Source organism: Gossypium arboreum, chromosome 6 (assembly GCF_025698485.1).
Source record: "Gossypium arboreum isolate Shixiya-1 chromosome 6, ASM2569848v2, whole genome shotgun sequence".
NCBI lineage: Eukaryota > Viridiplantae > Streptophyta > Magnoliopsida > Malvales > Malvaceae > Gossypium > Gossypium arboreum.
The window spans coordinates 11,660,279-11,673,978 of record NC_069075.1 but is presented as its reverse complement, the minus strand read 5'-3'; the positions used below and the strand labels follow the sequence as shown (position 1 = coordinate 11,673,978).

The following is a 13,700-nucleotide window of genomic DNA, read 5'->3' as shown; positions in this document are numbered from 1 at the left end:
TAAGGATGAGGTTCGCGGAAGTGTGCTTTCTGAAATGAAATGTGTAAGACCATGGTTGAAAGATACCATGGCAACATGATATGAAATGTGTAAGACCATGGTTGAAAGATACCATGGCAACAGGATATGAAATGTGTAAGACCATGGTTGAAAGATACCATGGCAACATGATATGAAATGTGTAAGACCATGGTTGAAAGATACCATGGCAATGTAACATGAAATGAACAAGACCATGGTTGAAAGATACCATGACAACCTGACAAAAAATGAGTAAGACCATAGTTGAAAGACACTATGGCATCTTGTCACAGATATATAAGACCATGGATGGGAGACGCGATGACATCTATTGAACAATTGATATTCAGGTAATATGTATCAGATGACGAATGGTTATATGAAACGGTTGTGTAAAATGTTTACAAGAACTGGTCATATGGAAATGTATGTACAAAATAGTTGTATGAAATAATTATGAAGATAGATAAACGAAATAAGAATAAGATATAATTTATGTTAAGTTTGATATAAACTTTACCTAATAAATATACATAAAATAAATGGAAATGATGGAGCATGAAATATTGATATAATGAAATGATTGACATATACTTATGAAGAAACGGTAAGAGAATGATATGTTTCATGACATATACATATATGATTATCTTTGATATGTTGATACAAGGAAATTATGTAAGTAAAGGCAATTATTAAACTCAAGCGTGACATGTCGAGAAAATAAGTATATCAATGTTGAATTTATATGAAATATGTGCAAGTATACTAACAATGATGTTGTTTGACGCTTAGACAAGTGTCAAGCTATTGATTGAATGGTAACATGTTTAATTATAAGAAGCATTGAAATGGTAAGTACTTAGATGAAAATATTTAAGATTTTACGAAATTTTTTATGATCCCGATTTAATTCCGGTTGGTTTTTAATGCATGTTTGGGGCTTCAAGTGCCCAATAGAGAGACGTTATGATTATTTTCAAAATATGAATAATAAATGACTCAGAATTATCTGAAAATGTTCAATAAACTCCGTAATGCCTCGTACCTCTTCCGGCAATGGATATGGATAGGGGGTGTTACAATAGTAGCTATGGCATCGATATATGAATATGTGTAAGACCATAGCTGGGCTATGGCATCATTATGTGAAGATGTGTAAGACCATAGTTGAACTATGGCATCGAGAAAACGAAGTACTCAATTCCGTAAGATGTTCACTAATTTGACAAAGTTTGGTAAGTGTTACATGGAATTATATGATACAAGGAAGTACGAGTTGATAAGATATGAGTATAGAACTTGGTTGATAAATGAATTCATTTGTGATTATATAATTGTTCATCTTGAATGTACTATCCATATGTATTGATAATTCAAATGTTTTAATGAATAAAGTTCTGACATGGAATAAATTGAACACGAGACAAATAATAATGAAATTGAACTTGGAATTCATGAAAATGACGGTTATTGATATATGGAGACATGAGACATTGATATATGAATATGGAAAATGTTTGATAAATGTGTTTATTCATAATTATGGAATTATATACCTCATGTATACTATTTGCATAAAGATGATATTTCAAATACTTTGGTTATTTAAGCTTAAATATGAAATAGTATGAAATCAAGATAAGTTGTTATGAAAATATATTTAGATTACGAGATATGGCTAATATATGTTGTATGAATACATAACGTGAAATTACGATATATATGAGAAATTTAATGAGAATTGAGCCCATACACGTTTCTTGTTATTTATATGAAGTGTACGATGACAAGGGTGATGAAGTTATAAGCAGAGAGTTACACGGGTTGAAAACACGGCGTGTGACTCTCCAAAGTGTGAAAATTTTCTAAGTGTTACAAAAGTTTCATATGTTTACGGTTTGGTCCCGAACCACCCTGAATGTATGTTTTGGGCCCCGTAGGCCCATATAAGTGACGTTAAACATATGTATGAAAGTTTTTAATTTAGAAGAAATTTTATGGCCGATTTTTACATGATTGATCATATTAAGTTCGATAATGTCTCGTACCCTATTCTAGGCCAGGAATACGGGTAGGGGGTGTTACATTTGTGAAGTCCAAAAAATCGACAATGATTTGATAGTGAACGGGGTTCAATGTGATTCAAATGTGGATTCAAAGTTTCGAGTTGATGTTGATGACTGTTTAAGATTCAGAAACCGAATATGTGTTTCAAGAAATACAGAGTTGATTCAGGTGATTCATATATTTATAATCATTACTTAAGGTTAATGTCAAAGCCTGAATAATCTGACACTGGTAATTATACATTCTCCAAGCAGACAAAAGCTAAATGCTAATACAATAATAAAACAACAGTTTCATCCATGAGGGATACTTTCCACTAAATCATGCACCATCTACTTCTTAAGCATTGGTTCATAAACACCGAGAACATTATGGGCTTATTCTTTGCCTACTGAGGTGGTTTCCCGATCACTATTCCAGAGCAGTTCAGAATTTTATATACAAGATGCAAGTATCTACTCAAAATACGTAAAACTTGGATTGTGATTTGCAACAAATCAAACCATCAAAAAAGGTTGTACAGAAGTAAAGGCTGCTGATACAATTTTCTGACTAGTTGTACCATTAATGTGTAATCAATTTGAGATACATCCATATGGTCCCTGCTTTTAAACAAGACTACGAATGTGTGATAAGGTGCACGAAAAAGTATAGGAAGATATAGATTTTCCTTCTTTATTTTTTAAAATAAAAAGAAAAAGAAGGTATACCGAGACCTTAGCATGATTTAAATAAATCCTGTGCCCTTACCTCCCAGAACCAGTTTATTTGAGGATCATTTTCTGTGTAGCTTGTACTCAGTATGTGCCTTCCAGTCTTCAATACAAATGGGACTTTCACTTCCATATAGCATCCAATCAAGGTCCTCGAGCTCTAAACTTTGAAAAAAGAACTTCTGCAGCCTTGAGTTAGAAAGAATATGGCCAAAACCTTGGGAAAAATGGTCTACCTGTTCAGAAATGGACGTTACAAATCGATCCCGAATAAGAAGATTAACATATTCCTGCCTATTCTTGCTATTTACAACAATGTTTTTCCCACCAGCAACCAGCTCAACAAGTCTCCTGGATCCTAACTCCTCAACTTCTCTGACAAATGTCAATCCCAAAGCATCTGAATCAATAAACTCAGCATCCATCTCCAGAATCTTCTTGCAGCTGCTATACAAGCATGGATCTGTCTCTCGTATATCTTCCAAAGAGATATGCATTCCCGCCAATTGTTGGAAAAATACACGATCAAACACAACACCCACTTGCACTTTATGCATCAATGCTAATGCAATCACACGGCCAGCAAATCTGAAATATTCAAGATGAGAAGGATCCACTCTAGATGCTGCATACAGAAGAAAACACATAATCAACAAATACCTGGGCAGAGTGATTAGGAAATCTGCACAACTCATGAGGTATCATAAGATTTTTGCATACAAGGCTTTAACAACAATGACAATAATTAATAATAAATGAACATTTCAAAGGAATCTCATTATATAAATATTTCAAACAAGCAAGAAGCAAAAAGTAGAACTAGGTTTCAAGAGCAATGCCCAAAAATCGAACCCATGTCTTGGAAGTTAATTACATATCTGATGGAGACGCAGACAAGTTCCATCTTGCATGGTGGTTGGTCAACAATTAAAGAAATCTAGATAAGCATCAAATATTCTCATCTTAATGTGCATCTCACTCTCGCAATTTTCATTTTCCACCAGATTCAAAGCCTTACTTTCATCTTGGGTTGCCTCTCTCTCTCTCTCTCTCACACCCATTTCATTGTTTTCCATTCTAGCTCATTCTCTCTTCTGCCTCTTTCTCATACCAAATCTCAAGCTAGTATTTGCCTGTGTCTATGTTTAATAGTGATAACATGTAACTTTTGGGAGAGTTTCAAACTGAGATGGTGTAACATGTGAGGTGCTTTCAATCATGCCACAGCCTGCACACATCCAATTCGACCAGTACTAGCTGCAAAGACAGTCCTCGAGAAATTTCCATTTCTACTACCTGAATTCATGTTTATAATCAAAACAGGGGAACACAGACATAGAGAAGAGATAAAAGCAAGCCTGAAAGAGTCATCATTTCTCCTTTTCACGGCCCTGTAAACTTCATTCTGTTCTTACTTACATCAAGTGGCTAAAAAGCACAAATGTTAACAAATCTAGTAACAGCATTTGTAATATATTAATTGCTAATTGAAATTATTTCATCTGTCATCATAAGCTTTGAAAAGCCCCATCTCTCTTGCAAAATAAGGATTATGAAATATATCATAGTCAGGCAGGATGGTAAGAAAAAGAAGTTCAGAGGAATCTTACCAGGATTAGGAAAAAATCTTCTACGATCATTTGAGCAAGGCACGAAAAGGGCATTCTCTGGATTGAATATAGCTTGGCATACCAAGAAAAACCACTCCCTCAATACACCAGGGCCAGTAGCTTCTTCATTTTTAAATTCCATGAATAGACCAGCATGCAGTGATTCAGGGTTAGCATGAGCAATGTACTGAAATGACTCAGACAATAACTGAGACCTGTCAATGAGCATCTCATGTAATTCCTCATAATCTTCTTTTACCTCAGGAAACATCATCATGGCCAAATGCCTTCTGGATTCAAAATCAGTGACATCCTTGTGCTCAAGTAGCCACCGATTATCTTCATTTCGCTTTGCAAACCTAATAATTAAGGCACATAATGAAGATTTTCTATTCCTCAAAAGCATCCAAAACTGCTCTTCAGCTCCCTGATAAAGTTTTGAGATGCCATTCAGTTCCTTCAAAATGGCAAGATACTGAGACCACTCTGAACTAAGATATTCACCTTCACTGCTTCCCGTTGCGGCTAAGTTTTCCTCCACTCTGATAAGGCAATTTTCCATTTTACCCAACAAATCATTAAATATAGTATGAAGAAACTCAACTGCTTCCCCATAAGGAGGATTGCTGTTATCCTTCTTTTTCCACTTAACTGATATGGGAATCCGGAACGCCACTCTCTCAAGAATGGTAGACCGCAAAGGGTTCAAGAACGCTGTGAAATCCCTCACATCACTCGATAATGGTTCCCCACTACTGGTAGAATCTACACTGGATTCCAAGTTCTTAGATATCTTATCAGCCAACTCACTAACAAAGGGGAAAATATCTTGTATGACAATCAACCCTTTAACCTCTGGCAGCATTAAACCCCTGGAAGTGCCAACACTTTCCAACAACATCCCAAGTGCACTCCGGCACGCCTCATACAAACTATCTTCGCTAACAACCTTCCTTAGGAGCTTGCAGAACTCTAATAGTATAGGTGCACAATAAGAATGCAAATGTTTTGGTAATGCACTCCTATATTGAGTTAATATATGCCTTATTGAATCATCAGCACACATCTTATTCTTTTTAATAGGAGACATATAAAGCATTACCAAAGCGGCAGGAGCCGAAGATGCCATAAATATCTGCAAGTGAGCAGGGCCGGAGTCATTATTGTCCTTTGGAGCAATCGTAAAAAAGTTGGTCAGGCAGTCTTTGATGTGTTTGGTCGGGGAAGGGGGTGTTTCTCCTCGGCAAAGGCGGCAAATAACGGAGATCATGTCGTCCATGACCTGCCAGGTTTGTGGGTGGTCCGTCGACCGCATACGGCCAACGAGTTGGAGTCCGGCGTCGTTTTGGATGGAACAATCAGCTAGGGATTGCTCCCACTGGAGTTGTTTCCCGCGATAAATTAAACGCTGTTCTATCACCGGAATTCCGGTCATCACCTGAATCCTTTCGTGTAGGGATTTCACGGTGTCCTCCGAATTAGCCTGGACGACAATGGTGTTCCCTTCGGAGATCATCCGGATGAAGAATTGGAGGCGGGAAGAGGAACACGAGGAGGACGACGACGGAACATCGGAGGAGGAAGGGAGAGAATCGACGAGGGAGGTGGGGAAAGAGGAAGCGGGCGCTTTGGACGAGTGATGAACGGCCGTAATCGGATAAGCGCCTTGATGGGTATGATCGTCTTTTCGCATCCTGACGGGGACTAAAGGATCCTCCTCGTCGAAAGAAAAGGCATAATCGTCAAACTTACGCTTAGAGGAAAGGCGGTGATCGTAGCCGTTGGAGAGTTGATCAACGGCGGCGGATTGGAAAAGAGACATTGGACGGTGGAAGCCCCCAGCCTGCTGCGGTGGGGGAGAGCACATAGAGAGAGATATATGGGTAAAAACAAAAAAACAAAAAAAAACCCTCGAACCAAAACAGATGAAAAACCCTTACCCTTCTGCTTTTGTAAAGATTGAATAAAGGAGATTAAAAGGAAAAGCAATTGAATGCCAATGATCCGCTCTCGTTCGCCTATACCACTTGCTTACATACAGCCGTCATCACCTTAGCTGCAAAGGCTGTTATTTTACGCCATATTTTTTTATTTTTATTTATTTCTCTTTATTACTTAAATTACCAAAAATGTATTGCAGTGAATTATCTGATGTGGACGGTTGCACCGTTTTTATTTGTGATTTTTTTTCAAGGTATTTACCTCACCCAGTTCAGTAGTTAATCTTTTACAATTTTTTTCATTTTTAATTTTAAATATAAATATTTTTATTTATCTTCAATATTAAGTTTGAATTAATTTATGTATTTATCTTACATATATTATTTCAAATTAACTCTGTTGTGGTTTTTTTTTCAGTTTTATTTTATTTTTAATTTCAGTTGATATTATTGTGATTTTATTTTGTTAATAGTACATATTTTTTTTTAATTTAGTTTTGTTTTGTTGTATGTATTTTTTTAAAAAAATAAATATTTTATTTTTAATTTTTAGTTATGTTCAAGCAAATATATGAGATTTTTCAATATAAAATTATCGCTAAATCGCCAGATCTATTAAAAATAATTCTCAAAAAATTTTATCGTGATGGATAATAATGATAGTAATAAATTCGAGATGACGAAGAAGATACTTATATTTATTACTAACGTGGTAGATCTCTGGGGTCTATTGATATTTTTTTCTTGATTGATCTGATTATAATATTTTTTGTTTTGAAGTATTACATAAATTATTATGAATAATATTTTTAGCAAGAATGGAGGAAAGCTTTAATTTTTAAAAAAACGTACCCTTTGAATTAGTCGGCAGCAAAATTGTAACTTTATAGACCATTTTTTTTATATTTTATATAAACAAGCAATTCCTGCCTGGTTACCTTGCAGTTTCCCTAAACCGAGTGGATTACTTTTCTTTTTGTTATTTTACCCTTATTTCTTGGAAAAAGAGAGAGACGAGATGAGTGAGCTAAGGAGGGCCTAGTAACTGGTTACTTGTCCCATGCCATTGATTATTTCACCTTCAAAAACTCTAAAATTGCAGCATACAAAGTCAAATGTCCCAAAGCGATTTAGCAGCTAAGTAGTTCAATATCAGTTCGGCTTTTCACTAATAATTATGGCCAACATGATTACATACACACACAACACATAAAAAGCTATTTTACGTAGGAAAATGCTTTTGGAACATAGTGACATGTCTTTTTAAGATTTGTGATCACATGGTTTAGGGTTTTTGATATTCTTGAAAGGATATTTCTTTGGTATTATTTCTATTTAGCTCAAAATTCAATTGTTTACTTTGAAGTTTGGTCCTTCATGATACTTGATTTTGGTTCTGGTCATTGTTTACCAAGTACAAGAATGCTGCATTAACAGATAAGCATATATCTATATATATTAACAAGGTCTAAAATTTTATCAAACATCCATCCTTCTGCTTTAAACAATAGTATTTCACCCAAAAAACACCCAGCAACACATGCTGCGGAAAAATATAACAGAGCCAGAAACTCGGGAGCTAAAGTAAAAGAAAGCAATCTGATTGATTACTACAACCTAGCTTTGAGTTGCATTAATTCTAGAACCCTAAGAGAATTGGAACTCAAGCCTTGTCTTTCTTCGAATAGCATGTCGTCACTTCCTCGCTCAAAAGCAGTCAAACTCTACACGGTATCGGAGTGAAAGTAATGACAGATGCGCTTTCAAGAATGTTTTTGAATTGCCTTTGGAGGTGATATGAGAATTACAGACTTTAAGCTGGTAAGAAACCAAGATAGGACTTTTGGTACCTTCCACTCCAGAAGACCAGTGCACATTCTGATAGATATTTAATACTAGTTAGAGTTGATGAGGTTTGAAGAGAATGCTTAAGCCATATCATGTTAATTCAACTACCAAAACCATCGAAACTAGGCCAGAAAACTGAACTTGTATATGCAACTATGAGTCGGATCACAAACAGCAAAAAAGTTCTTGAACTCGAAATACCAGGTTCAGCATAGCTACTCAACCAGGATCACAATGTTATCCTGATTCCATACTTGCAAGCACATCAACAATCAGAAAGAAACTATGTATATATTAGTGACATTACAAAAACCATTAAGTCAGCTTGCTTTCAAGGATTTTGTTAAAATATATAACAAGGTAAAATCAACAGGAATCAGAAGAAAATTAAAAATGGCTAGAATGGAGACCTTGATGTTTCAATAGAGTTGATGAGTAATTTACTAAATTGCACCCTTATGACAATTTCATCTAGGAACCAAGGGCCAACAATCCTGCAGCAACTCATGCACATAAGTGTCTATAGTAAATAAACAACTTTAACTCCGGCATCGAATATAAAGCAAACATGCAACAGTCAAGAATTAATATCAACCAGCAGTGTGGAAATCATGGTACATTTGCTATTCCTGCTTACCTTTTTCCTTGTTTTTCCCACTTGACTATAACACTAATTTGAACCCCTCTGATAGGAAATCATCCCTGAAAAAAATCCAGAAAACATCCATGAGAATAAGTTGCACCAAAGCAATCATACTGCCATTAATATACAGCTACTTGCATGCCGGAGCCCTATTTGCTCATACTTCGGCATGCCAATGGTAAAAGCCTTACTGCCTTCATAAGGCTTCACTGTTTTAGGTTCAAACCAACAGGGTTATTGAAGTTTCATAAAACAGAATCTCCTATGACAAGAAACTTAGATTGGCCTTTTTCCATTTAACTGAAAGCTTTAACCCCTACTGTAAATCATCTAATGATATGTTATTGTCAACAAGTAGATGCTGGAGAAGGGGCAAAGTGAGAGTTGCTTACATCTTTTTGATATCCCTATTATCCTCTCCATTTTGCTGCCTTCTCTTGACATTAAGTGAAACAAGGCTTTGCAAGCAAACCTCAGTTTCATAGGAAAAGGGCATACCAGGGACCCAGACATCATCAGCTTTCTTCTTTTCCAAATCATACCAGAAAAGATTTATCTTATCATGTTCCAACAAAACTTGATTACCACAGCTAGAGTAAGCCAGAGGCTTGAGAAACCTCAATGAACCAATCACATCTTCACTTGCAAGAGAAAATAGTATAGTCCAAGACTCCTTCACCCCATATTCTTTCATCACCCAAAGATCAACTCGAGCATCACCATGATTAGCTACCACACATAAACATCCTCCCAATACTCCAACATTCAATTGATATATCATTCTTTCGCACTCCGGTTGAGGCACTTCCCTGAAACTTTCAGTAGCTAAATCCAACGCAACAATCGTATTTTCCTCCGAAAAATCAAGTTTTTGAGTGAGAATAGCAAAAACCCCATTGGCTACAGGGAAGGAAGAATCACAAGGGATATCTTGAATTTTCCTCCACCTATTTCTCTTCAAGCTGCATACTTTAACCTCCGATTCCAAAGGCTTACCATCAGCCCCACCCAGCTGAATAATTTTAACCACCTTGTAATCATCGGCAATCGGGTCGTGCCCGAATCCGCAGACGTAACCCTTGCAAGAACCGAGATAAGGTAAAACTTGGTACTTCCTAGTGGAAGGGTTCCAAATAGCCATGTCTTCAACTATGTTACGGATACAGAGCAAGCCGTTGCAAGAACCCTGGATCTCGACGCCATGGTTGTAGCTCATCAAAGGGTGTTCCAGCTTGGCGAAAGGGCCGAGGGAGGCGAGATCGGCGGTGTGAAGATCGGTGTTTTTGAGGATGAGGGTGTGGTTAGTGCGGGAGTCGAGGGAGTGGCGGAGGTGCAGATTGATGAAATCGGGATCGTCGATCAAAGATCGCCACAGCTTGGAAACGCATCGCAAGCATAGAAGATGCTTAACGGGTAAACGGCTGAGGATGTCGGCGATTAAGTCGAGTGAGAGATTTGCCTTCATTTCCATGTTCGGCTCCAGTTCCAGAGAGTCAAAAACTGGTAGGAATGGAAGAAAAGGATAATAGTTTTAACTTTCTTTGTCCCCCGGTTTACACTGTAAGAAACTAATATCCCATGGACTATGGTCCATTACCAATGCCATTTTAATCTTTTTAAGTATGCCAAATTAAAATTCTTCTAATTTTATCACTCAATTTTTAAGATTCTTTTATTTTAGTTTTTCAAGGTTAAACCTCTAATAGTGGGATATTAATTATACATGTTACATCATATTTACTTTTTCATTTTAATCATCTAATTTTTAATTTGTTATCATTTTAGTCATCTAAAAAATATTATTTTTAATATTGATTGAAGTAAAAAAAGAAGAAGATGAAAGTGAAAAAGGTGTAGAAATTAATGATGCGTTTGTGTAACACCCTACATCCGGTTCAGTCGCCTAACCCAGCTATAAGACATTATGACAATAATCTTTAGAATTTTTTCATAATTCGATCAAACTCAACTAAATAATTCATATTAAATCATGTCCATGCTTTTCAATTAATTTTAAACCTAATTCAAGCTTACGGAACATTTAAAACAAATTGGGATCAAATCTAAATTAAATTGAAACTTCCACGAAATTTCGAGTAAAAAGTGTAGACAGGGGTCATACGGCCGTGTGAAAAATCCTACACTTAAAAATCACTAAGACACACGGTCGTGTGACAACCCATGTCCCAGGCCGTTTGCACCTAAATTGACTTCTTAAACAAGCCAAAACATTACACATTCCTTAAGTGCCAAGCCAAACAAATATAGTGCCAAGCCAAACAAATATTAACTATTCTCATTCCTTCAAAACATATTCAATTTACACATGTTCCTACCTTGTAAACCAATCAAACATATCTATACATCTATTTGATACACATCCAATGAACCAAATATCAAACAACTACCATAAGGCATTTAACAAATGGTTAAAAACACTTATATAGACATACCATTGCCATCTCACACCACAATCAACCAAAATATTAATTAAGATCCACATCAATAAACATAACCCATACTTCAATTGATACAAAACACATCCATAATGCTTATAACATATAGATATACCAAAATCCTATTTACATGCCACTTATAACCGGACCAAAGTGAACCATTAGTTACCAATTAAGTTGCTGGATAGTGTGATCTCCAAAAGCAATTCAATCGGCAACTCGTATCTGACGATATACAAGGAAGAAAAATCAACACGAGGTAAGATTACGTAAAACCTAGTAAGTTAGTAATAAACTTAAATTTTAACTTACCAAAAAGGATGTAATTTAAACATTTTACAAGATAATTCAATATCATTGTCATGAGTTCATTCATAACTTATACACATCATAAGTCTCACAAGATTAGTGAGTTCACATATACTAAACTTATAACCTTTTCATGTTATAAAACATATACAAGTAAACACATTAGACATACCATTTATTCAACATCTATTCATTTAACATTTCACATGTTATAAAACATATACAAGTAATCACATTAGATATACAATTCATTCAACATCTATTCATTTAACATTTCCCATTTTAAGCGTTTATTTCAAATGTCCCATTTTATAGATCTATCTATATAAACATTTCAGTATAAACACTTTATATAATTATTTCCATATAATCGATTCATATAATCATTTCATATATTATTTTTATATATAACCATTTCGAATAGCTATCTCATGTAATCATTTCATATTACACATTTAACACATAATCATTTTGCAAATCACATTTCGTTTCAATAATTCATATAAATTTCTCCATACAATATCTCATTCCATATAATTGTTTTATATACCCATTTCATTTAATACATTTAACATTCATCAATAACCTATGAAATTCAAAACATCCATCTCATATATTATATAATGTTTTTAACATCCTATGCCTATTACCTAATAAACAATTGTGCAAAGGATGCCATAGCGTCTTACAGCTACGGTCTTACACACTTCCGATATGATGCAATAGTGTTTTTCAACTATGGTCTTATCCATTTCTGTCATGTTACCATAATGTCATTCAACTATGATCTTACACATTAAATCATGATGCCATAGCGTCTTTTAGCTATGGTCTTACTTGTTTGAATCATGATGCCATAGCGTCTTTCAGCTATGATCTTACTCATTTCCAGTATAATTGTAACAGTCTGATTTAGACCCTAATCAGAACAGTAGTTTCGGGACCACGAATTCAAGTCAGAAAAATATTTAAATATTATTTTCTGTGTCTATTATATGTGAATTAGCATGTGTGAAAGTTTCGTATAAAAATTTGATTGTTTGTGTGCTTAATTAAATAAAAGGGCTTAATCGCGTAAAATGAAAACTTGATAGTTTAAATCATAAAGGCTGAATTGTTAGTGGCTTTTTAATATGGAGTATTTATGTTGCAAATTGCCCATGATAATATGCATTGGACGGTAGTAGCCTTATAAAATCATGGTTTATTATTTTATTACAAAGGTTATTCAAGTAAAATGGTTATTATAATAAGTTATAATAAAACATAAAAATTAAATAAGCATGCATAATTCTTGTTTTTGCCGAAACTTGAGAAATAAAGAAAGAAAATATAGCTTTGTGATGTTCGGCCATTAACAAGCTTGATTAAGGTATGTATCTAGCTCGATTTTTGATAATTTTTACGTTTTTGAGATCGTTGCTTCGAGTACTACCCTACCCATGCTTGAATTTTTTATTTTGATGAACATTTTGAGTGATACCATTGATGAATAATTGTGTTTTGTGATGTTTTATGATAAATTATGAAAGATATGTTTTGGATTAATATGTTTTGTATTGGAGTTTTTGATGATTTTGAATTATTAGGACTAAATTTCAAAAATAATAAATTGAAGGACTAAAATGCAAAATAAATGAAATATATGGATTAGTATGAGCATAAGGAAGATTTGGCCTAACTATGATGTGGTAAGATTTTGTGTATTTTGTGTTTTGTGCAATTAGGATTAATTTGTAAAAGTATGTAATATAAGGGGTAAAATGGTAATTTATCCATTCTGTGTTGTTGGGTTAAATTGAATGAAATTGTCTTTAAATGAGGTTATTTTGGAATTATATAGATCAAGAACAAAAGAAATCGGACTTGGATCGGGGAAAAGCAAAAATAATTGAATAGCCTATTTTTAACGTCCGTCGATATCCGAGGTAAGTCTTTAAGCAATTAAACATAGTTTAATTCGAATATATAATGGCTTACTATGATGATTCGAATTTTATAGTTGTATAGTACAATAGCCGAATGTGGTTTAACATTGAATTAATGTGGTTGAGTTTTATTCGACTGAATTAAAACCTCTGAAAGTTGTA

The 13,700-nt window shown here is 34.7% G+C and overlaps 2 protein-coding genes across 8 annotated transcripts in view; both read right to left on the bottom strand.

Annotated features, from left to right (window-relative positions):
* LOC108484758 (E3 ubiquitin-protein ligase UPL5) overlaps positions 1-6,527 on the bottom strand; it is a 7,494-nt gene extending 967 nt beyond the window's left edge. The window contains 3 exon segments of the mRNA XM_017788659.2: positions 2,842-2,884; positions 2,886-3,429; positions 4,415-6,527. Coding sequence (XP_017644148.2) covers positions 2,842-2,884; positions 2,886-3,429; positions 4,415-6,281 — 2,454 coding nt within the window. The 5' untranslated portion in view covers positions 6,282-6,527.
* Positions 6,528-7,828: 1,301 nt separating this feature from the next.
* On the bottom strand, positions 7,829-10,465 carry LOC108486361 (F-box protein CPR1). Of its 7 annotated transcripts, none has more exons than XR_008284247.1 (5): positions 9,238-10,465; positions 8,840-8,904; positions 8,613-8,696; positions 8,344-8,444; positions 7,829-8,232 (listed from the first exon to the last, which is right to left on the bottom strand). XR_008284247.1 is itself a non-coding variant. In XM_053029729.1 (3 exons), exons 1-2 carry the CDS (start codon positions 10,314-10,316, stop codon positions 8,865-8,867), a joined length of 1,119 nt encoding a protein of 372 aa, XP_052885689.1. In that variant the 5' UTR covers positions 10,317-10,465; the 3' UTR covers positions 7,829-8,232; positions 8,840-8,864. The 7 variants fall into 7 exon arrangements, 2 of the variants coding, with proteins under 2 accessions (XP_052885689.1, XP_052885690.1); XR_008284249.1 differs by having other exon boundaries at positions 9,344-10,465; XR_008284246.1 differs by having other exon boundaries at positions 8,344-8,696.
* Positions 10,466-13,700: the final 3,235 nt, after the last annotated feature.

Excerpts from the sequence above, each read along its gene's own strand:
- LOC108486361 (XM_053029729.1), bottom strand. The coding sequence starts at position 10,316 with ATGGAAATGAAGGCAAATCTCTCACTCGACTTAATCGCCGACATCCTC. Across the intron at positions 8,905-9,237 it reads AATAGGGATATCAAAAAGAT|GGATGATTTCCTATCAGAGG; the intron begins GTAAGCAACTCT and ends GATTTTTTTCAG.